Source organism: Pimephales promelas, chromosome 5 (assembly GCF_988280905.1).
Source record: "Pimephales promelas chromosome 5, fPimPro1.hap1.1, whole genome shotgun sequence".
Classification (NCBI taxonomy): domain Eukaryota; kingdom Metazoa; phylum Chordata; class Actinopteri; order Cypriniformes; family Leuciscidae; genus Pimephales; species Pimephales promelas.
Window position 1 is genome coordinate 36576356 of NC_142773.1, and position 26219 is coordinate 36602574.

General features: G+C 37.3%; 1 protein-coding gene across 1 annotated transcript; it reads right to left on the bottom strand.

The window, feature by feature from the left end:
• Nucleotides 1–996: 996 nt before the first annotated feature.
• Nucleotides 997–25964, bottom strand: kcnt2a (potassium channel, subfamily T, member 2a). The gene is made up of 29 exons (XM_039675559.2): nucleotides 25718–25964; nucleotides 25231–25307; nucleotides 24809–24905; nucleotides 23778–23822; nucleotides 23628–23676; nucleotides 23438–23497; nucleotides 23242–23316; nucleotides 22803–22886; nucleotides 22541–22635; nucleotides 17457–17637; nucleotides 16584–16748; nucleotides 14155–14291; nucleotides 13586–13649; nucleotides 13384–13492; nucleotides 12304–12412; nucleotides 11713–11862; nucleotides 11321–11526; nucleotides 9696–9906; nucleotides 9099–9204; nucleotides 8120–8304; nucleotides 7943–8014; nucleotides 6749–6883; nucleotides 5341–5452; nucleotides 5121–5222; nucleotides 4058–4141; nucleotides 3820–3948; nucleotides 2603–2906; nucleotides 2422–2506; nucleotides 997–1512 (listed from the first exon to the last, which is right to left on the bottom strand). Exons 1-29 carry the CDS (start codon nucleotides 25810–25812, stop codon nucleotides 1416–1418), a joined length of 3420 nt encoding a protein of 1139 aa, XP_039531493.2. The 5' UTR covers nucleotides 25813–25964; the 3' UTR covers nucleotides 997–1415.
• Between the last annotated feature and the right edge of the window lie 255 nt (nucleotides 25965–26219).

Genomic DNA, 26219 nt, shown 5'->3' on the forward strand with positions numbered 1-26219 from the left:
TTTGTTTTTAAACATTTCTGTTGAATGTGGATTATTATTAAATAATATTAAAAAAGTATAAACAAGTGGTGATGGATGTCTTTCCTCTGTTTCATTAGAGCCTGTGATAAGTTTGCAAACGGCAAGGCTTACACTGTCTCTACACTGGTTAAGGGTCTTATCTAGGACCCTTCGACTCGAAAAAAGATTTGTTCATTTTGATAAACGAGTTTGAACAGGAGAGTCACCAACGCTCATCACAGAACAGAGCAAGGCGAGCATTTGAGCTTATAAAACTTAAACTTTTATATTTATTTTAGAAATCGTTTTGTTAGATAAGACCCTTATTCATCGTCTGGTGTCGTTTAAAGCCCTTTGAAGCTGCACTGAAACTGTCTTTGGACCTTGAACCATTTGGTTCCCATTGAAGTCCATTATATGGAGAAAATCTTTTTACCTAAATTTCTTTTCGACTAGAAAGACGTGGACATCTTAGATGACATGGGTTTTTTTGTTTTTTTTTTAAAGTGAACTACTCCTTTAAGAGATCTTGGTTTTCTCTTTTATTTTTTAATTCGACTAGGTCATTCATAGCCATCAACTAAGTTCATAGTTTTCTTTTTTTTTCCGAGGGCTCCTAGGACAAAATTACACTATAGACCCTAAGGAAACACCATGCAAAATGTGGTGCTTTTATCACCTTGCTTACATTATCTTCACCACGCTCCTGGACTATTAACCCTGATATTTGTTAGAGCTGCATGAGAAGTGTGGCAGAACCCAAATCTTCCGTACTGTCTGCGCATTTTAAAGAAATCAGCCTCATGTTGCATCCTGCTACTAGTCTTTCATTTAGTCTGTGTTGCTTCAAAGAGGGAATGATGCGTGTCAGCAAAATGAAAGACTGATCCGCACAGCTCGTGGCTTCTTCAGCTCTTACACCGAACCTGATGTTCTCATTTAAAAGACCTGAGCCTAAATGTGTTGTCGTCGTGATTGTTGCCTTTTTGAAATAATGAAATTGCAAGAATTTGCGTTTTTGGGGTGAAATATTCTTTTAATGAAGTGGTTGACATCCAGTTTACATTGGTAGATATTTTTTATAGTCTTTATGGGTTGATTACATCGTCATTAGGTTCTGTATTTTAAATGAGAAGTGAGGAAATGCAGATCATGCATTACTGCAGTCTATAATAGGAGAAGGATATGTTATGGATACGAGGCGGGAAACCAGCAGAAGCCTAATGTGACCTCCATCAATCTGAACAAATATGATAAAGCAAAAACGTGAATGAGATGTGTTATTCCGAGCCATGTGTAGATAATACATTAAAGGTTTGCAGATAGTCAGAAATGGATTTCAGATCTTAACTGTTGTTTTAAGTATTACTGAGATCAGTGTAAATGAACAGCTCTTGTAAAAGTGGGATCTTTATTCAGAGCTGATTCCTCTCTATTATGTGTGTACCGCACCGGTTACAGTTGTCAGTACCGTTGAGCTCTAGTGAGATGGGATCTTTACGGATAATGTACCTGGAAAAGAGAGAAAAAAAACTACAGATTCATGTAAAAGATTTGATTCTGCTCATATTGCAACCTAAAACCAATAGAAAGAAATTATAGAAAATAAACTTAAACAAGAAATTGTGTAAAAAAAATTAACTACAATGCATTTCAGACCCTTTTTTTTATGAGTCATAAATAGGGTTGGGTATCGTTTGAATTTGAACGATTCTGATTCCGATTCCTTGTTTCGATTCCGGTTCCTAACGATTCTCGATTCCGATTCTTTTAAGAGGCAGGGTCAAAAAAGTTTAGCTAACCTTCCTAACCAATGGTCTTTCTGAAGGAAATACTCCTTCTGTCATAAATACTCCTTTTGTCACAAATTTTGCATTTTGCCGAGATTTTGTTATTTTTAGAAAAGTGAAGCCACACTTTGGACCGCCGACCTAAGCTACTCGTGTTCGACTCGCGCGGTTATGCCAACACTTCCGGTAGACGCTTCTTCCTTGGTGTTGTTCAGCGGTTTCCTCTTCCGCTCGGCAGACTGTGAATATCGAAACTAGGAATCGAAATTTTAACTTTTGAACGATTCCGGGAATAACGAAAAGTTAGTCCCGGTTCCAATCGATACTCGATTCTCGATACCCAACCCTAGTCATAAATGGTATTAACCCCATCGACGGGTAGGTTTAGGGACGGGGTTTGGGTTGGTTATATATTTATGTATACAGTAATGTAACGTTGAGTCAGTGGCGTTCATAATTGGCATGTCATACACACGCCATTTCATGAGATCAGTCTGAATATACATATATTTTAATAAAAAATGTTACAATGCAAAGTAACTTCTAAAATATACACAAGCCCATAAAAAATAAAACCGTTTCTTTTAGCAAATCATAAGTTCTTCCCTAGAAAAGGTTTAGCTTCACTTACACAATGTCATTGAGCTCCAGCTGTGTATCTGGTGACGGGTTGATTAAGGCATAAGAGTTGCTATTCTGGTTAATAGTCAGCTCATCTGGATTGAGAAACAAATATTAACAGAGTTAAAAGTCATTTCATTTTTCTGCACATAATTTCACTGGAAAATACGACTCGTAAGATGGTGTCTCACCGAAGTTGGTGTCCGTTGTCTCACCGAATCCCCTCGTGGAAAGCCCCAGGTTTTTCATGCGCTTCTTGACCAGCTCAGTAAGCTCCTGTCTCTCCGAGCATGAGGGCATGATGTCCCGCCGCTGGCTCGGTCGGTCCGCGTCCCGCTCCGCGTGCCATGGCCCCAGAAGATTCGAAGCCCACTGCAGGCTCTTTCGGTGCAGAGACTGAGTGTGTGCATTGCTGTCTGGGGATTCATGCTGAAGATCCTGAGGTTGCTCCTCTTCAAAGACTGACATTTTGTCTGACGTTGGGGATTGAGGAGACTAGAAGAAAGAAAGAGACTGATTGCTTTAAAATGGGAAGCAAAAAAGTCGTTATTGCATGTTTTTCGCTTTTCAAAAGAAATATCATTTTTTAAATATATAAAATGTATGAGAATTTAAAAAAAACAAAACAAATACCAACATTTGGTCCCGAGCCAGCCCCTAAAAAGTTTCCATGCTGTTTAATATTGTTGTGGAAACCATAATACATTATTTTTCTTTGATGAATAGAAAGTTCAAAAGAATTTGAAATTTGCCTTTATTTGAAATATAAATCTTTAGATGCCTTAACTGTCACTTTAGATCTCTGCCATAATAATTAATAAAGGCTGGTTTCTAAAGTACTTCTTCCTGCATTAATGTTCATGGGTAGCCTAAATGGGTTCCATTTCAGACCTTAACATTAAGTCTTTTACTGTTATATGTCAACAAAATTCAAAAAAACATTTTCACCTACTATACATACCCAATGTTTAGATCTTTTTGGGGATTTATGCAAATTAGCTAATACGTAATTATATTATGCACCGTTTGTCCATGTTAACAAACAATTGCAAAAAACTTGTAATACATTTTTTGTTTGTCTTGATGCAAGTAAATCAACTCAGTGATTTTCATGATGATATCTAAAAGTTAAAATTTTTACCCTTTTCACGTAAGAAAAAGAATGAACATGCGTATGAATGGGATATATTTGGGTCTTTTTCGAAACGTTCCCCCTAATGGGATTCTTCAGGGCTTTTTTTTTTCTTTACTCATGACATATTTTGAGGATACAAAATCAGTTGAGTTTGCTTCTGTTGCAATTTGTTCAAGGTTGACCCCCATTTTGGCTTAAAATGACTGGACTACCTGTGCAATGAATGGTTTTAAAGGGTGCACAACTGAGTAAGTGCAGTGAACATAATGAAACCTCAGGAGGTTGAACTTTCTGAGACTTTGTCCTGTAGATGCCGATGGGAATGTCTCCTACAGTGGAGGACAGCACTTGGTACAGTGTGCCGTACGTCTGGATGCACAAGTCCTCCTCTTTGATGCTCAACTGAAATGTAATATACCGTATTTTAATATACCGCTGAAACAACAAAAATAATAGCATTGAACAGAATGAGGATATGTGGACTGGCTAATGTTGTAAAAGTCACACTTACGGCGCACAGGAAACCAGATTTTGGTGTAGTTTCCAGTCCAAGCAGTAGTCTGGTGATGGTTATCATATAATCCTTAACAAAACTCTGAAACAACAGAAGCACTTATAACACAATTATGGACAAATTATTTAAAGCAGCATCAAGCCTGTAATATTGCATCATGCTCATCACGGCTGTAATATTGTGAAATGTTATTACAATTTAAAATAGCTGTTTTATTATATATTTTAAAATGTAGTTCATTCCTGTGATGCAAAGCTGAGTTTTCAGCATCATTACGCCAATCTTCAGAGTCACATGATCCTTCAGAAATCATTCTGATGATTTGCTTCTCTAGAAACTTTTATTATCATCAATGTTGAAAACAGTTTTGCTGTTTAAAATTAAATACTATGGAAGTCAATGGGGTCCATCAACTGTTTGGCTATGGGCATTCTTCAAAATATGTTCTTTTGTGTTCGGCAGAAGAAATAAATTCATAGAGATTTGGAACAACTTGAGGGCGAGTTGCCTAAATGATGACAGAATTTTCATTTAGAAGTGAACTACTCGGAAACCATGATGAGGGAATGTTGAAAATAAAACAGATATAGACATTTCTATTGATAAGTAAATCCTTGCTTAATAAACGTACAGCATTTAATCTTTTAAAAACATTATACTAACCCCAACATTTTGAACAGTAATATAGATACATTGGTGTTCAGCTAATGAAGATTTTTATATCGCCATGTTGCCATCTAGTGGGCATTAGTAGATAGTGTAATATTTGATTGTGGGGGCTTTAATCTAAAGATAACTTTAGGAATATATCATATAAACCCTTGGACACGGACAAGCTCTTTTCTCACTTTTTAATAACTCCTTTTACTTCCGCTCTCCTCGCTCTGTACCCCCGTCATAATAAAAGTCCCTCCAACAACATCCACTTTAACACAATATACTGATGAATTAACGGTCAAATATTCAAATATAACATCAGGATTAATCTTTTTTTTTAATATAATGTGTTACATTTAAGTCTTACAATAGTATGATTTCAGGCCAATGGGCAGTTAGTTACCTGGTAGAGGAGTGTGTCGAGCATGCTAATGCTGAACACCTTACCAGCTGCAAAAGGCAGGCGAAATATGAAGGATAAGTTTGAGCCTTTCTCTTTTTCTTTCTGCTCCATATAGCCATGCAGATAAACATGGAAAAGAAGGGTTAGGACCAAACAGATATATCAAGCCAAAATCAATATTTGTATGAGTGACAAAAGCATGGTCTGAATTTCTGCTCACCTTCTCCAGTTTGGAGAATTCCAGTGAGTGACAGTCCTTTGCGCAGAACTGCATGAATCTCATGTTAGCGGGATGAGTTAACTCTGTGATGATGTTGAGACCAGAGAACAGCCTACAAACAAGTCATTTACAGGAGACTAGTGACTATTTCAATGTCTTTACAAGACCTTCAGTGCCCTTGTGAAAAAGAAGTGTGCTTAAATGTATTGAATATGCACTTATAGTGTACTTAAATCTTAAAAGTATTTTAAAAAGCATATATATATATAATATTAGTGTAATAAAAGGTCACACTTTCATGACTATGTTGCTTAACATACTTAAAGGATTAGTTCACTTTTGAAAAAAACTTTTGCTGATAATTTACTCACCCCCATGTCATCCAAGACGTCCATGTCTTTCTTTCCTCAGTCGAAAAGAAATTTAGGTTTTTGATGAAAACATTCCAGGATTTTTCTCCATATAATGGACTTCAATAGGAACCGGATGGTTCAGGTCCAAAAGACAGTTAATAACAGTTTCAGATGCAGCTTCAAATGTCTTTAAACGACACCAGACGATGAATAAGGGTCTTATCATGCGAAACGATCGGTTATTTCAAAGCTTATTCCAAAAATGTAACTTTTCTAAGGACAAATGCTAGCCTAGCTCTATTCTGTGAGGCGCGTTTGTAACGTCACGTAGTACGTAATTACGTTCAAAAGGTCACGGGCGACGTAGCCGGAAGTACAGAATCAAAATCGTCCGACATCGTTGTTTTACCTTTTAATTCCTTTTTTGTAAACGGCGTTTGAGTTAGTTTTCACGTTCAACCTATGCGTTCAACTTGTAAACACTCTGACTCTGTACTTCTGGCTACGTCGCCCGTGACCTTTTGAACGTAATTACGTACTACGTGACGTTGCAAACGCGCCTCACAGAATGGAGAAAGGCTAGCATTTGTCCTTAGAAAAGTTACATTTTTGGAATAAGCTTTGAAATAACCGATCGTTTCCCATGATAAGACCCTTATTCATCGCCTGGTGTCGTCTAAAGACATTTGAAGCTGCATCTGTAACTGTTATTAACACTATATTTTGGACCTGAACCATCCAGGTTCCCAGTAAAGTCCATTATATGGAGAAAAATCCTGGAATGTTTTCATCAAAAACCTAAATTTCTTTTCGACTGAGGAAAGAAAGACATGGACATCTCGGATGACATGGGGGTGAGTAAATTATCAGCAAAAGTTTTTTCAAAAGTGAACTACTCCTTTAAGTACACTTAAAAAAAAAAAAACATTTTCTAATAGTCAAATTTCAAGTTTTAAATCATGTTCAGTAATCTTTCGTCATTCTTTTGACACATATATATCTATGCGCTGAGTCCATAGATATTTATGCGCCGAAAATCTTAAACAGTCTCTTACCTGAACAGGGTCTGGACATTAACAATGGTTTTTGCATCAGCCATATAGTCTTCCTTAGCGCTCATGGTGCTCTCCCTATCAACAACCACCATATTGGCAGCAAATGAGACACCACTACGCAACAGGTCATCCAGGCTGTAAGGAGATACACACACAGACAGATCGATTTTAGTAAGACATTTGGCAATGTTTGATGCAACTTGAAATAATAATGTTGTCATAGACTTATTTGAGTTTTGTATTTAGCTAATAGAGCTTCCGTCAACTCAAATTGAGTTAGGATAATTTGCAAAAGCGTGTGTATTTAAACAAAACAAGGCTGTAAATGTAGACAAGAGGTGGGCATGATTGACCCCAACAACATCTGTAGGTGCATTTTGCCATTTGTTAACAAGTTAAAGCTACACTGTGTAACTCTTTTAGTTTATTCTTAGCTAAAAAAACTTAGTTCTTTCAAAAATATATGTGCTCATTAATGTATATTTACTTGGTTCAAGTAATAAAGTATTCTCGTGAGTGTATAATATGCCATCGAAAATACATACGGGTAAGGGGATCTAATGTCGGTCGCCATGTTGCCCATCCATCTTGAAACTACATTAGCCAAAGAGGGACATACCCGTTAATTCAAGCTTCGCCTTTCGCGTTTACGTTTGAGTTAACACTCATGGACGAGGTCGAACTGGAAGCCATGTTAATCTTGGACCACATTGGCCACCGTAGGAGTTAAAACCAAATCGGAATTGAGAGGAACAGAAACTAATATTCATTGGATGGTCATATACCTTTTTACCACTAGATGGGGGTAAAAATCACACAGTGTAGCTTTAAGTAAAAGATTTAAAATTACAAGGGGGGTATTACTAATGTTGTAGAATAAAACATGAAAAAACTTGAGTTTGTGAGCACCACAGACCTTCCTTCAGGCATTTAACCTAAAACCCATTCAAAAAAAACATTGACTTCAGTACGATGGGATCATTAGCTCAAAATATTAATCTGTTTCCAGGGTTTTAGACGGCACATATTCTCAATCTATTCTCAAAAAGTGGATGAGGTTGGTTTTACAATGGTTTTATGTTATCTCAATGTACAGTAGCAGGCTTATCTCCTTCCTATCCTAAAAAAAATGATTATTTGAGAGCAGGTTACAAACAAACTATCATTATAATGTTTCATAATAATGTCTCTTGCCTGTCGATTGACCCAAGCAAGTAATAGATCATTGGGAACCAACAGACAGTCTCAAGAAGATCTTCATCAGGCCTAAAAGACAGACAGTCCACACAGAAACAATATAAAGCAGACATCTGTAGTCATTATAACTCATTGGCAACTAAAGAGAGTGATGTGTAAAATGAGGATTTTTACTCTTTTTCCAAGAGCAGCACGATGGGCCACAGTTCATTCTGTGGTCTGTATGAGGCTCGTAACGGGAGGATGAAGTTGTACAGATTATTTCCTGCTGTCTCAGCAGACACAATGATGAGCTTATCCTTCAAACCGTACGCTCTGACATCATCATCGTCTTTGTGGTTGCAGGTCTTGGACAAAAACTGACATCACAATAATGTAAAATTACAATTCAACATTAAACCAAAGATCCCCAGGTGAATACACTGAATACTTAAAGCATATTCATAGCATACACTACCCAAAAAAAAAAAAAAAAACATTTTCAATGTTATTGAAGGAAGTCACATATGCTCACCAATGACGCATTTATTTAATTAAAAATACAGTAAAAACAAAACTGTATTCTATTTGAATATATTTTCAAATGTAATTTATTCCTGTGAGGCAAAGCTGAATTTTAAGCATCATTAGTCGTTATTGTCACATGATCTTTCAGAAATCATTCTAATATGATGTTTTCCTGCTCAAGAAACATTTCTTATTATTATCATCAATGTTGAAAACAGTTTTTCTTCATTTTTGCTGTAACTAAAAAATGCTGTAATGTTTTTTCTTGATTTTTTTGACGAAAAGGAAGTTCAAAAGAACAGCATTTATTTGAAATAGAATTATTTTGTAACAATTTTAAAGTATTTACTCTGTAACTTTTAAACTTAATGAATCCTGAACAAAAGTATTCAATTCTTTCAACAACAACACAAAAATCGTACTGCCCCTAAACTTTTGAACCGAAGTGTATTTCTGCAACAATTTTAGATTTTTTTTTTCTGTGCAACATAATTACCAAAGACAGGCTAAATTCACTTTAAACTCAAATAACTGAGGGAACACATACATACAGTATGTTAATGCATATATATATATATATATATATATATATATAAACTGTTGTTCATCGTACTGTCCAACAAAATGTAATAAAGACATTTATTACCTTTTCCAGCCGCATACAGCATTTGGGCGTTTTCTCTTTCCGTAAATGGCAAAGTATGAGTGAGCTTCCGATGTAGGGTAAATTTGGGGGATATCCCTTAATGTAACTAAAAATAAAAAACATAAAGGTCAGGAAATCTTGTTCGCATAGCAGCTATTTTCTTGACATTATTCAATGTTTCTGTCATGACATTTAATCAAACTAAAACCAACGGTTACACTTTATTTTAAGGTGACGTAGTTACTCAAAAAAAAAGTACTGAGTAATATTGATTGATCCACATGCACTTATTATAGGGTTACGGACGGTAAGGGTTAAGTTTTTGGTTTAGGGTTAGTTACTTGTAAGTGTGCATAACTGGTAATACTTTACTTGAAGGGGTGTGCATAAGACTGACATGACACGTCATGAATATGAAGGAGGTTTTATGCATGTTTATGACAACTGTCATTAAGTGTCATTGGCTCAATTATGACATCCCCTTCAAATAAAGTGTTCCCGCATAACTTACTGTTATGTATTCACCTTTGAATAAAGTGTTACCAAAACAACTTTTGTAAACAGAGGATTATCTCTCTCAGGAAAAGAACAAATTACCCATCGCTACATTCATCTTCAGTGAAGGGCTGACATGGACTCTTTGACTGATCGCTGAGTAGATTGCCAGTCTGAAAGGAAGGTGAATCAGGCACTTCTAGAACAGGAACCACGTTTGTTCTTCTGGTCTCAGATATATTTGTTTCAGTTGAAAGAGATGGACCTAAACTGGATGGGATGCTTATTTCCTGCACATCTATGGCCATGGTACCTGTAGGAAATATAAACAAAAACCTTTAGGCAAAAATCGGGAATGACGTTGCATTATCTTTTATAGAAAAACTGTAATTTTATGGTGAACTTTTGGTGAACTTAACACACAGTACATATGGCATCTGTTCCAAAGTTATAGTAAAATTCTGGTAACTTTAAAATGAGGTTCCATTGAGTTAATGAATTAAAGGAGTAGTTCACTTTAAAAAAAAACTTTTGCTGATAATTGACTCACTCCCATGTCATCCAAGATGTCCATGTCATTCTTTCTTCAGTTGAAAAGAAATTAAGGTTTTTGATGAAAACATTCCAGGATTTTTCTCCATATAATGCACTTTACTGGGCACCAAACGGTTCAAAGTCCAAAAGACAGTTTCAGTGCAAACTGCAAACTGTTCAAAGGGCTTTAAACGATTTCAGACGATGAATAAGGGTCTTATCAAGCGAAACGATCGCTCATTTAAAAAAGAAATAATAAAGTTTAAGTTTTATAAGCTCAAATGGTCGCCTTGCTCTGTTCTGTGATGCACGTTCGTGACTCTCCTGTTCGAACTCGTTTATCAAAATGAACAAATCTTTTTTCGTGTCATTTGATTCAACGAACGAAATGAACGAATTGACTCGGAAAAAGATTTGTTCATTTTGATGAACGAGTTTGAACAGGAATCGTTTAAAGCCCTTTGAACAGTTTGCAGTTTGCACTGAAACTGTCTTTTGGACCTTGAGCCATTTGGTTCCCATTGAAGTCCATTAGATGGAGACAAATGCTGGAATGTTTTCATCAAAAAACTTAATTTCTTTTCGACTGAAGAAAGAATGACATGGACATCTTGGATGACATGGGGGTGAGTACATTATAAAGCAAACTATTCCTTTAACTAGCATTACAATGAGCAATACATTTGTTACAGTATTACTACTATTTATTAGTATGTTATTTAATAAAAATACAACTGTTCATTGTTAGTTCAATTTAGCTCAGGTCTATTAAATAATATTAACTGATAAAACTTTTGTTTGTAGTAATGTATTAGTAAATGTTCACATTAACGTCAATAAATGCATTAAACATATTTTTCATTGTTAACTGTTATGTTATGTTATGTTATTAGTTATGTTAACTAATGTTAAATAGAACCTTATTGTAAAGTGTTGCCAAAATCTTTTGGTTTCAAAAACGATTATTTTATTCAGTAAAAAAATCCTAAAAATATATGAATTCATATTCATTTAAATAATTATATTTGACAATATTACTATGTTCACTACATTTGACCAAAGAAATGAGAGACTTCTTTTTTTATAAACACAAAAATATCTGACAGACCCCAAACTTTTAAATATAGTGAATGGCACTGCTGTGACATTTACAGTATCTTAGTTTGAATTATTATCAGATGTATTTGTCTGACCCATGCTAGTAATGGCACTGTTTGTTGGAGGTTGAGTCTTGGGGCTGTTTTTACACGATGCCTGGGTCTTGAAGCAGGATTCCTCCTCTTTGGTGAGACTGATGTAGAAGCACACGTCCAAGGCTTTCATGATGTGCTGAGGACCAGGGTTCAGCAGGATACTCGTAGTGTCCTCAGGGCACACTCCAATAAGACAGATGCCATACCTAGAAATGAGAGCGATATTTACACAAATATTTATTATTTATTAAAAAGTACTCCTATAGGAAATGTGACATGAATTGAAGGTCCAGAGGTGAGAAATTGCCATTTTTGTGGAATAAAATGCCATTTTGTCTGTACTGACATTTATTGCATTTCTCAAATACTGTATGCTTATTCCACATACTCACGTATTATATGCATTGAAGGAGGCATAAGGGAAGCTCTTTCCCTCATACTCCGAAAAGAAGACGCTTTCTTTCAGAACAATGCTGTACACTTCATTTCCGGAGCATTTTCCATAAACTCTGTGCCAGTCCTGAGGAGAGTGTTGACCTTCTCTGCAGTTACATACATCACATCATATCATTTAGAAGTATGATTTTGGGGGTGAGTAAATAACAAAATCTACCTTTAAAGTCACCATGAAATCAAAATTGACTATTCTTGTTTATTTTTTTAAAGGAATATTGTGGTAATTACTTTAAAGGATTTGTTAATGCACCTTCTAATTTCTAAAATATGAATGTGCCATCGGAATATTTAATCACAATAAAATCCCCACTCTCATGCAGCTCGTCTCTTCTCTGATGATGCGTTTACTGGTGTGAGAGTGGGATAACCTGTCACTCACATGACATAGCAAACCACAACCATCCAACAATCTAAACAATTTCATTTAACTCGAATATACTTCACAATATGGAAGGAAAGAATATTGAAACTCCTGTTTCATGCTGACTTTAAGGGTTTTTGATATAACATCAGGGTGGTGTACCCACAGGCCTTGTGAGGTGTGCACCAGCAGGGTGATGAAGGTGGACGTGGCAGGACAGATGCAGTTCAGGGCCAGCATGGCATATTTAAACTCTTCCTCACAAACAATGTGATCTGAAAGGGAACGTCACAGCAAAATTCACCTTTGGCTAAGCCCCGCCCCCCGTAGTTACTGTTGCTACTTCCGTCAAACTTCATCTGCGCTCTGCATGGCTTATGCTGTGACAGCTCTTCCTGCTGAAATGTTATCAAACTTTTATAAAGCAGCAAATTAAGTGTACGATAGAAGTAGGCAAAAGGGGCTGCAATATACGTTCGAAGGCTATATTCAAGACATACAGGTGAAACGCAAGAAACAACAAGGCATCCAAATAGAGGCAAAAGCATAACGTCAAAAAATGAACCACCATCCTACTAATCGAGACGGAGGCGGGGACTAATAATATCAGGGAGCAACACTGTTCATCCAAAGCTGGGTAGGTCTCTATTCACTTCTATAATCGTTATTACAAAGCAAACGGACTACACAAGTAGCCTATAACGTTGTATTTATTAGCAGCGTGTGCTAGCATATCAACAACCGGTATGAGAACCGAAATCATAATCTAAAACATTATAAAACGGTATAACTAGTATAACTTCACGGTAAGGTTAGAAGCAAAAAACATGTGCTTGTTGATCTTTGAGGGGTTTAGCTGACTGAGGACGTCCATACAGTTTATTCCAAAGACGACACTTGTCAGGATTTAACTTCGGTTTTAGGAAAGGAAAAACGGACATCCCCCTCCAACCTATCTGGGAAACGCGTATCTGTGTTACAAATGCCCCAGGCACAACGTTTAACCATATTTTTTGATAATAAAACTACGACGGTAATAGCCTGCCGAGATCAAAAATATGAGAAGCCTGTGTTGAAAGTCGGACCTCCGTGTGCGCCGTGATTGGTCAATCTACATTCTAGGGCGTGGCTTAGCCAAAGGCGAATTGTGTTGGGAAGTTATGAATTACAGTTTCCTGGCTATTTCTCTGCATTTAGTCATTGTTTGAATTAATTAAGAAATGAATTGAGACAGATTTAACAATACCTGCAAATTTCACATGAAATTTGTTTTCTGGTTTGAGAATCTGAACAAAAAGAGTACAGCTTGGAGCAAAGTCCTTTACTGCCCAAGCCCTCAGGATGGTCTGGTAATCCTTAAAAAAAACATTCAAGGTGAAATATTCATAGTAATGACATAAATAAAGCTCTGCAAATTATTTTACTTTTTGAACCTCAAGAATACGTACTGCTGCATTACGATCAGCCTTACAGCGACAGGTCAGAATGAAACAAGCCTCAGCATTATCCAGCCTGTATAGGAAGAGAATATACAGTATCTTGAAAATCGTGTGAACCTCTCTAAATGTAGTTATATTTAGCTTTATATTAAATGCTTTTGTCATGTGCAGGCTTAGGAAGATGAAGGAGAGAGGGGTGGATCAAATTGTAGCACTTTTAAGGAATCAGATGACCAGGTCGTGCTTTCCTAGTTCCTACTGACTTACCATCTACTACTGATGATGATTAAGCACTTTATAGCAAAACTGTAGCATTTTTATTCTGTTCCATGTATATGTTATTCCCACTGAAAATTTGATTTCACAAGGGTCAGGTTTGAAATAGCTTGCAGTTTGCTAACTCAACTAAATCTTTAAAGATATAATTTATTGCCCTTTTTAATAGAAAAACGTGTGGCTTATGTGGCATATACTTATGGCGGCAGTTTTACAGCTGAAACAGAATTTAGATGTGGGATGTTTGAAACAGGACTAAGATAATGCAACAGATAAATAAATATAAGTCTTCTTGAACTCACTTTGCTCTGGCCAAATCTTGGTTTTTGAGAGCAGAGCCCTGCAGATAAATGACTCTATGCGACCACATTGGGATCCGCAGTACCCGTCTCACCGACGCATCCATCTCTGTTGGGCAAAGGATGATGACATAGTACTCCTGGAAGACATCAAATTATTATTTATTATTATAGATCTCTATACAAATTCATGCAGTGATATTTGTGTATATTTTAAATGACAGACCAGGTTTGAATGTTTTGTTAATGGCCTTTATTCATGCAAAATAAAAGGCTGATAACTTGTGCTATGTGATTAAGAAGATTGAAGACAAGAAGTAAACCCCGAGGGCCTCTAATTGCCTTAATGATGATGAGTCCATTAGTAGTCAATGAACAATAAACTGGGTTAAGAGAATGTATTTTAACATAAAAACATACACATGCTTAAATGTTAGTTGTCCGAAAACTACAATACATCTTAAAGTTAAAATGTAAGTGAAAAAGTGACCCTTTGAACTGTTGATGAATTGAATAAATGAAGCAAACTGAAAGTATTTATACGCATATAAAACCTACTGTATGTCAGGTCCATAATGTCAGAAAGAACAGTGACAAATAACAATTAAAGACTCACTGAAGTGTCTTGGAACAAAGCTTTGGCCTGCAAAGCTTTATATTAATTGATAGCATAGGTGACAGGACGCTTTAGATTCTAGAGAGCATTTGATTGGACAGAAGATGTGATGAGAAGTGCAGAGTGATGTCATAAAAATCCAGATGGTCCTCACTACAGACCATCAAATCCACAGGGAGGAGTCGGATCCAGATCCAACTCCTCCCACCTTACATATACCTAAACCTACCCAGCTCCACCCCCTGATCCCTAAACCCACCGCTAAACTTACCCAGCTCCACCCCCTGATCCTAAACCCACCGCTAAACCTACCCAGCTCCACCCCCTGATCCCTAAACCCACCCCTAAACCTATCTAGCTCCACCCCCTGATCCCTAAACCCACCCCTAAACCTACCCAGCTCCACCCCCTGATCCCTAAACCCACCCCTAAAACTACCCAGCTCCACCCCCTGATCCCTAAACCCACCGCTAAACCTACCCAGCTCCACCCCCTGACCCCTAAACCCACCCCTAAACCTATCTAGCTCCACCCCCTGATCCCTAAACCCACCCCTAAACCTACCCAGCTCCACCCCCTGATCCCTAAACCCACCGCTAAACCTACCCAGCTCCACCCCCTGATCCCTAAACCCACCCCCAAAACTACCCAGCTCCACCCCCTGATCCCTAAACCCACCGCTAAACCTACCCAGCTCCACCCCCTGATCCCTAAACCCACCCTTAAACCTACCCAGCTCCACCCCCTGATCCCTAAACCCACCCCTAAAACTACGCAGCTCCACCCCCTGGTCCCTAAACCCACCCCCAAAACTACCCAGCTCCACCCCCTGATCCCTAAACCCACCGCTAAACCTACCCAGCTCCACCCCCTGATCCCTAAACCCACCGCTAAACCTACCCAGCTCCACCCCCTGATCCCTAAACCCACCGCTAAACCTACCCAGCTCCACCCCCTGATCCCTAAACCCACCCCCAAAACTACCCAGCTCCACCCCCTGATCCCTAAACCCACCGCTAAACCTACCCAGCTCCACCCCCTGATCCCTAAACCCACCCCCAAAACTACCCAGCTCCACCCCCTGATCCCTAAACCCACCGCTAAGCCTACCCAGCTCCACCCCCTGATCCCTAAACCCACCCCTAAACCTACCCAGCTCCACCCCCTGATCCCTAAACCCACCCCTAAACCTACCCAGCTCCACCCCCTGATCCCTAAACCCACCCCCAAAACTACCCAGCTCCACCCCCTGATCCCTAAACCCACCGGTCTGGCAAAGAGCTCATTCAAGCCCATTTCCAATCCGTCGAAATCGCGGCACCAATCAAAAACGTTGGGGCGGGCTTTACACGATGACGACTGCGCTGGGATTTTGAAGCAGATTTTGTAGCCCACATTACAAAGATGGATGCCGCCGTCGAACATCACTCGTTCGAATCAGCTATCGCGTCTGTTTTAAGCGATTTGAACGTTTACTTTTTGTTAAAAACCGAGCAAAGAACAACACTCTGAGATGTTTCTTCGTCGGCCGCCGCTCTGCATACGATTGATTTTAGGTCTACCCGTAACGTCCGTTGGTGACGCCCCTCTGGAAATGATTTGTCTATGACGCTTTGCCAGACCATAACTCAGTTACAACTGAGAAAAGTCTGGTTTTAACCAGGCTAGAACACACCTTATTCATAACCTTAACTAAATATCGTACATTTCAAGGGGCCTTTAAGTATTTGAATAGCTGGCAAAAAAGACCATCCACTGGAACTGAGTGTTACCTTTGAATAATTCTGTTTAATCATTTGTTTTTGATGAACTGTACCTGAAGTGTGGGATGGGCATAAAATTCATTTAGGAAGTCCATCAGCAGGTCGATTTTGATCGAACTGACGCACAGCACCACGTGTCTCTCGGTTTCTGCTCGCTGCTTGCTGTAATCTCCTCCTGATTTCTGCCGCTCCATCCACAAGTAGGCTAGATCCTCAATCTAGTGTCATCACACCACGAAGAAAGCACCATAATGCATTCCATTATCTCTAATTTTTTAATGACATTTCCTGTAGATTATTGCTCTAATATGTCCCCCATGAGATCTGGAAATTGTAAAGTGCATTAATATTGTGAAGCCTTTTGTGAGGACTGCCCTATTTCATCACGATTTCAAAGAAATCATGAGATTCATTGTTATTATTTTATAATATTAGGAGCACTAGATTTTAACGGTAAGAAATTGTTGTTTTATAATATTTTAACAACTTGTTTTAGTACAATGACAAGATAAATGCCAATTATTAAAGTATAGAAATAGTAACTTTTTAAAATATTGTCTAGTTTTTATAATACCACACTTTTATAATAGCAATATCCACTTTATTTTTTGAGTTTGTGATAAAGGTATAAATTAAAATAATGATAACAAATGAAGTTTGCAACGAAAATCAGCTGTTTTAGTACAAATAAAATAACTTTTTCTTTTTATTTATGTTCAAAATAAGGTGGTTAAATGTGTTTTTATCTAGTAAAAGTATATTTACAGTTTCTGCTATTACCATGCAAAGAAAGAGGATCAAGAAATTGACAAATTTACAAATAATCAGAGGAGTATGCGTATTTGGCGTGCTGTCCGAGGGGAGGGCTCCATTTCATTTGTTTATGAAAGCATCATCTTAAAGTATAGTATCAAAGGCAAGCTTACCTGTATAGGCAGGACCATTAAAGCGACAATTATCATAATAACCACCAGCAACTTGGTGGGCCAGATATCAGGAACAACATCTCCAAACCCCACCGTAGAGAAGGTCACGATGCAGAAGTAGAATGAGTCAAAAACTGAGAGCTTGTTTCCAGCACGCTGCAAATGCTCAACTCCCCAAATGCTGGAGAGATGGAAAAGTTTTAAAACAAATCCAACAAAAAGTAAATGAAACAAAGGAGTCAATGTTAAGTTTGCAGAAAACTGTTTACTACAGTAATAATATACATTTATTATTGTCAAACTATTAATATATACTCACTAGCCACATTATTAGGTACAACTGTTCAACTGCTCGTTAACATAAATATCTAATCAACCAATCACATAGCAGCAAATCAATGCATTTAGGCATGTAGACATGTTAGCTGTTAGTGTTCGAAATCGCCCCTTATAGCCTCATTCACTATTCCATACCTTTCTCCACTTATTTAATCCAATTGAAGGAGTAAATGAAAATGAATAAATTCGGACACTGAGTGCCCCGGAAGGGCCTTAGAGGGTTAGTTCACCCCAAAATGAAAATTAAGTCATTAATTACTCACCCCCATGCTGTACCAACCCCGTAAGACCTTCGTTCATCTTCGGAACACAAATAAAGATATTTTTGATTGAATCTGAGAGCTGGATCAGTCCTAGATAGACTGTCTGGACTGGCTCTTGACGGCCCATAAAGTCATTAAAGAAAAGGTTTAAATATTCCATGTGCCTACAGCGGTTCAATTATAAGTTTATCAAGCGACGAGACTACTTTTTGTGCGAAAAAAACATAAATAACGACTTAATTCGACTATTCTATTACTTCCTTATGGGCACATGCGCGAGAACTGAGACGAGGACGTTCTTCTCCTTCAACTACTTTTTGTTACCAGCTGCTCCGCTTAGGAGTTTTACCGCCACCTACCGTATAAAATGATGATCCATACATAAGGCGCTCCAGATTATAAGGAACACTGTCGTTTTTTGAGAAGATTAAAGGCTTTTAAGTGCACCTTATAGTGCGGAAAATACGCAAATTGAAAAGCGTATGTACAGCGCGCATCTTCCTCTGCTTGTAAACAGAAAGTTTTGCGCTTCCAGCTATATCAGCACATCATCTTATACGGTAGGGGGCAGTAAAACTCCTAAGCGGTGAGCAGCCGGTAACAAAAAGTAGTCGAAGGAGAAGAACGTCCTCGTCTCAGTTCTCGCGCCTGCGCCCACAAGGAAGTAATAGAATAGTCGAATTAAGTCGTTATTTATGTTTTTTTCGCACAAAAAGTAGTCTCGTCGCTTGATAAACTTATAATTGAGCCGCTGTAGGCACATGGAATATTTAAACCTTTTCTTTAATGACTTTATGGGCCGTCAAGAGCCAGTCCCTTAGGCATCCTATGTAGGACTGATCCAGCTCTCAGATTCAATCAAAAATATCTTTATTTGTGTTCCGAAGATGAACGAAGGTCTTACGGGGTTGGTACAGCATGGGGGTGAGTAATTAATGACTTAATTTTCATTTTGGGGTGAACTAACCCTTTAACACATAACTGGCCTTTAAAAAAAACTGCCTGCCTCAATGGGAATTTAACATAGGGTCCTGACTTATGCACCTTGTATTTTAAGGAAGAACATTAATTTATTTACGATGCATTATGCATTCAAAAAGAAAATTGGTTACACAAAATTTGATGTTTCACGGTTCTTTACGAGCATTACAAAAAGACAAAATCAGCAAAAGTTGATTCTTTTTTGAACAGCATAACCATGTTGCATCTTACATGCATAATACACAGAAAACCATATTTTTGAGCAAATGCCTTATTGAAGGATGTGGAATACGCAAGCTCAATTTCCAAGTAAAACCACCACATATTGACTAATGTGGCAAATGGTCATGAAGTAATGGGATCAGGAAATGACAGAGAACTCATCTTTTGCTCAGACTCTGTCTGCATTAGCTCTCCAAATGACACCAAGTCTATGAGCAAACAGCTTGTAAAGAGAAAAAACCTCCCCTAAAAGCGTTGCGATGCACCTACTGGGACTGTAATGGTGATCATGTAGTGCTGTCTGTCATTTTCCAATCATGAACACTTGACCACAGACCAATTAGTATATTGATTTAGTTCTGAGACAAAAGAAAAACAAAAATTAGGGTCTACAGCAGATAATCCGCAGCTACGTCATCTAAAACAAAGGATGTTAGAGCTTCTCTCTGAAATAAATACACTATATGACTTTCATCCTGATATTTGCCCCAATTTTTAGTCTTGAAGTGTCAATGCTGAAGTGCATTTAACTGCAGATTTAGGGCAGTTGGAGTTGACAGATTTCACAGAAAAGACATCGGTCAATAACGTGAGATTAAATATATTTGTGTTATTTAACTGTTTTTATTCATTATACGGGAATACTAAATCTGTCTTGTGCAAGTGAGATGAGTAAATGCTTGAAAGAAAAAAACGTCCAAAAAAGAAATGGCTGAATTGTGGTCAGTGGACGAAGTTGGTTACCGAGGGACGGATAAATTATAACGATCAGTCTATAACACCATCAACTTTGAAGTGGTACTACTAACTGCAGTGGAAAAGCAAACCGAGCTAAAGCGAATCGAGCTGTGTCGTTCCACATTGTGGAAAAGCGAAGCGAGCCGAACCGTACCGAGCCGTAACAAATCGTACCATGCAGTGGAAAAGCGGCATAAAGTGCTAGGGGATTTTACAATTAGTCTGGCAACACACCAGGGATTAATAAGGGTGAGAACATAGATGGACAAGCACATTTGTGGTGAGTAAGTGCTCCTGCCTCTAAAAGCAGAAAATGAAAAAAAAGACCCTGAACAGAGCTGCACATCTAATGCTTCAGTTTCAGTCAAATGAGAGCAAACAGGCACTGATTAAGACCAGAAGACACAGTTCCCTGCTGAAAAATACAGCATAAACCAGGGTTTTTGTTTCCCGAAAGCATCGTTAGCCAACTATTCTCGCAAGTTTTGTCGTTATCAGCATAGGTCAACAAGTCTGTGTTTCCTGAAACCATCGCTCTAAGGAACATTTGTAAACACCATTGCAAAGTTGTGTGGTTTGATTGACCTGTGGTTAAAATCAGAGTTTCTTGTTTGCATGTGGACTTAATTAATCCTTGTCTTGAGCAAAATAAGCAAGTTGACATTAAACTGTATCTTTTATTTAGAATACATTATTTAGTCTTAGGCCATCAATGTGAACTTACATCTATGAGTCATTTAAATCATGTTTCATTTGGACTTCTCTGTGCATGCTCTTTGAGGTGGTGACCATAGACCTCCATTATATGACTGATAGACAAGAACGGTTTGACCTAAAAATATCAAAATTGAAACTACTGCAGAAACAAAGACACCTACATCTTGGATGCCCTTGAGGTAAGGTAAAACATATCAAAAATGTATTTCAAAGTGAACTTTTCCTTTAAATCTCAATCAGATTCATTAAAGAAAGTTATAACTCTACCACCTGCGTGACATCATTAACCAACGTGGTTGAACGACAAAATTGTGACAATATGGTTTCGGGAAATAGTCAGTATAGTGCTGGCCCAGTACAGTCCTGTCTCCTCTTTCAAAAGATCTGTACATAAATCAGTTAAAAAGAGCTTGTGTACACTCACTGCAACTACGGAAGTTGTAGTTGTTGTGTTTCTGCTCATCTCATCTCTTCTTTTTCTTTTTTATGTTCTTGTTGTTCCTCTTATCTTCAGTGGTTCTGCTTGTTAACAGCAGGTGTTCATCACTAATGCTTAATAATCACTTGTAGAGTGAATCTACTTAACCCTTGTGCTGCATTAGATTTTTAACACCGTTGAGTGCATTAAGGACCAAAAATGGCCAAATATTATACATTGCCTAAAATATTATATATTATTATTATTTTCCACTTTTACCAAGTTAAATCTTTTAACCAGCATCAGATCAGTCCTCATCATAACTACCAAAAATGTATTCAATTTCAGGATTTTAACCCTTTAATTACCAGTTTTGTTTGCGAAACCATCGATTTGTATAAGAGGAAAAAACACAAAAATTCAATTATTTTCAATAAACTAAATGCAAAGTGAAAAATTTAGATTTGGATTATCACAGTCCCACTTTGCAAAAAATCCCACTTAGCGCGTTAGAGACCAAAAATGGCCACCTATTAAACATTGCCTATTGCCTAAAATAAGGTGCATTTCCACCCATAGGGAATAAATATGTAGTGACGTCATCTGGTGGAATACACTATATAATGCAAATATAATGCTTTTGCTTCAAAATGAAAGGATGTTTGTGCAAAAATCATGTTTCATGTATTACTGACAGCCTCAGATTTAAACAACGTTTTAATGGGTTTCAATGGGCCATTTTTGGTCTTTATGGTGCTGAGTGTTACTATTTGATCTACACAGTGTGTGTTATACATATTTTGCAAAATGGGATCACATTTTTTACATGTATCCAAAAAGTCACAATTTTGCCAAATTTCATACCATTTGCATTAAAACAGCCAAAATGGTCAAAGAAATTAAACTGCAAAAGACCAAAAATGTCCCTAATGCAGCATAAGGGTTAATTTCACTCACTGTTACATTGCTTCAGTGTTACTTTTACTCTCTATAGATTGGGACCATATGGAAACTGGAAAGTGTCTGTTTAACACGGAGGATTTTGCTGCCTTTTTTCCTAATCAAATAATTAATTCAAATTTATTTGTAAAATTGTCTTGGTCATGTTCTAACTACAAACACACTAAGAAAAGTGATATGTAACACATTTTGTTGTGGTATTGCTGGGATCATTCCAGTTCCCAAAAGATAATATCCCACCAGCACACCAGCAAACCAGAAAACCAGAAAACCAACAGTATCCCATGCTGAAACCATACCTTGTGCGGCTGACCAGCAATGCTGGATTTTTCAGCAGGGTTGTTGGGATATCCTGTTTGACAAGCAGTTTGTGGTCGAATTAGGCTAAATCTAGACTGTTTATGTGCGTGTGGCTTGTATGTGAGTGTGTACATTTGCTGACTCACAAAGTGAAAATGAAGCAGACAATGGTGGAGATGAGGATGAGGACTTGATTGGACATGGCGGACTGTGTTCTGTGAGTAGCACGATGAAGATCATTCTGAGAGCCAGAGAAAAACCAATGATGGAATTACATTGTGTTTATATTTAAATGTTTGGCTGAACTGTCCTTTTAATGCCGTCTACAGCAGGCAGACAAATAGTCTGATCAATATGACTACAGTATAACAAATGCATGTCTATACTTTCTTCAAAACATATACTCACAACGATGTTTTCCAAGGCACGTTTTGCCAGCCAGCAGTTCAGAAACACAGGGATGAAGAGGTTCCGTAGAGGAGGATAGAAAATCTGTTAAAACAAAGACAAACCCATTAAACTTAAGCTTTTCACCAAAACAGACATTTAATATGTAAAAATAAATAATCTTATAAGAATGCTCAACTGGTTTTTAAAATGCCAAAGTAAGCTCTAAACACATATCAGCCAAAAGGGAACACAATCTTTAAACTTTAATGTGTTATGCAATTGTTCATACAACATAAATATATGTGTTTAAAAAAAAGCTGCAAACAAGTTGCTATATGTGCTGTAAAATGCTATTTGGTTTCTATGGTGTTCAGCTATGGCGTCGAGGGAGGTTGTGTAGTGTGGTAGGTTATAAGTTATGAAGCAAAGATTAATACTTAAAATAAGTTGAACTTACTCCAATCACAAATGGCACTGTGTCAATCATTTCCAAGATAAACGCTATTTGAAGAACCTGTTGCCATATGTTCCCCTAGATTGTTAGAGAGATAAACAAACAGAATTAACGCAGATGGTTTCAATAGTTGCATGAAAAATATATCAGCAGATTGATTCGTTAGGGTCATTGTTTTGATATAACTAAAAATGTATACCTTGTATCGTAGGTATGTCAGCAGGATTCTTATGAATAAACATATGACTGCAACAGACACCTAAAGAAAATAGCTATTTGTTAAAATACATCAATACATTTATATTAGTTCCATAACACAAACCTTTCACAAAATAAATAAAATCAATTCTAAAAATTGTGGATATTATGAGATTTATCTGCAGAACTACCTGAACAGCCCAAAGCGTTTGATTTCGTTCAACCCAAATAATTGAGGCCCTGGTAACAATAAAGGGGTTATTAACATGGTGCAAATAAATAATCAGAGCAATTTTATATAGAATTTCTGTCTTGTTTTTGGTTTGTTTGGAAATACATACCAGTTGATTTCAAACAGGGTATAATTTTTGTGTGCGCAGCCCAAGCTGTGAGTAGAGGAATTGCATTATTTTGAAGCAGATATCATTACGGAACAGTCATTTTATAGAAGTATAAACTGATTAAAAATGTTCTACAAATCCTCATATAAAAAAGTTACTTTTAAAAAATGAAGCAAGTTATTTATTTTCTAGTTTTGTTATACAAACTCATTCTACTTGGGCCAGTATCATAAATGCAGTCTGCTTTCAAACACAATCATCATTAGAAGCATGTAGGGAATTGACTATAAGAGACAAGAAATTAGAGACTGTGGTGCCTTTATGAGTGGTATTTTTCAGCCCATTACTGATCAGAGTCTGACACACATTTTTTTCTAAACACATTTTCCTTTAACCCTTGTATTAATCTATTAATGCTTCTCACACATTACAATATACATATATATGAATGTAATATTTTTAAAACTGTATGTAACAAAAATGCACAAAAGTGCCTCCCAAATGTATGAATGTAAATGTAAATACTCTCAGAGGATAGTTGAGAAACTGATATATATATATATATATATATATATATATATATATATATATATATATATATATATATATATAAATTGGTGTCTGTGCAGCAGGGGTCAAATTGACCCACTCGCATTAAAAATGTCAGCAATTTTGTAGACACATTCCACAACACCTGAGTGTCAAAACTTTGCAGGCATGTTCATAACCCTAAATGAGTGACTTATTTTGTCACTTATTTGGAATTAGTATGCCACTGCAACCAAAGACTACAACCATTTACATCCAGTCTTTGTGCTGCTAGGCTGGCGATGGGTGCGTCAGACAGAGTTAGCTACAGCACGCACAGAGATGAAAAAGGTATGTATGGACTTTTCTAACTCTGGGGGATATGGTGAATAAGCTAAAGTCCCAAAAAGTCGGAGTGTTCCTTTAAGGGAACCATCTCATTTGGCTAAGGGCAAGCATTCCAAAGTTTCTGTCCATCAAACAATGAATAATATCTACAGTACCATGTGTGTTGATCTTCTTCGTCACACATGACTCTGGCTATATACAAAATGCAGCTTAACACCTTGAGCGAAAGATAAAACAATCGCACCCTGAGACCTGAGGAATAAAAATAGAGTTTATAAAACATTTTAGACATAGTAGGCTAGTACAAAAGAAGTTTCATGCACTCAACAAGTATAAATATGGAACATATCACACATTTTAAACTAATAAGTAGGCTAGAACTACATTTAATTGTAAACCAGTATGAAATTCGAAACGCATTTTCCTGGACTAATGTTCTTAAAAATATATTCATTTTCAAAGTATCTATTTTTTATTTTATTTTATTAATGTGTTGAATTTATGAGATGTAAACAAGAAAGAATTCATTTTAGCATTTGTGATTGAAACAGAGAAATAAAAAAAACCCCAGACATACTCGATCGTTGGTTTTTGATGAAGTAAAACTGGAGGCGTTCTTTGAAACTATCCTTACTGGATATGGCAACCTGCACCCTATGCGGCAAAACACATGGATGAGAATGACTGATGAAACAAAAGAAATGAATTTTTTCCATCGATAAAAATCTTTTATAAATAAGATGAGGAGGAAATCCAGTCCAGACGTTTTGCAAATCTCAAACATATAGGCTAGTGGGATTTTCGGTTTAAAAATTACAAGACCCCAACTTGAATTCCCCAATTTCAGCCATTACCACCACTGGTTGCACTCCATCACACTGGAGTTATTGTATAGCCTACTGTTTTTGAACACCATCAATAACTAATTGTCACAGTATAGAACGGACAAGGCATAAACTTCTACTGTAGGCTATAGGTCCAAAATTAGCCTACACCAATGCTTATTTTGTATGTTGGTTCAAATGGTCTTAAAACATATAAGGACATTTCATTCATTCACTTACTTGGCACCGTTTTGCCGTGCATGCTCTCGAAGTAATAAATCCCTGAATCTGTGTTTAAGAGGCAGGGATGCCACTTCGTTGTCACCATCAGCCATGTTTTGCTAAAAGCTCAAAAAACTCCTAACAAGATCACGACAACGTCGTAAGCCTCAGGGGTTTTTTTTCCTTGAATTGTCCAGCTGCAAAATAATATCAAAGTGGGATTCCTGATTCGCTCCCTTCGTCTCTCTTCCTTGAGTTCCCTCACGAAACGCTCACTGGTGTGACTGATAGACAGACTCAATGACTATAATTGATGTCATTAGATGTCAGCGGCTTCCCCTCAGCATCAGCGTCTTCTCTCACGTGTCACTAGCCTACTGCACATCAATTCACCGCTTAAACAATAAAGCATCGGCCAGAGATCTTTGTGCATGTATACAATTAAAACAGTTCCAACAAATGAAACCACTATAGCCTAGTATGTGGCCACAGAATTCAATTAGGCGAACACAGAAGCGAG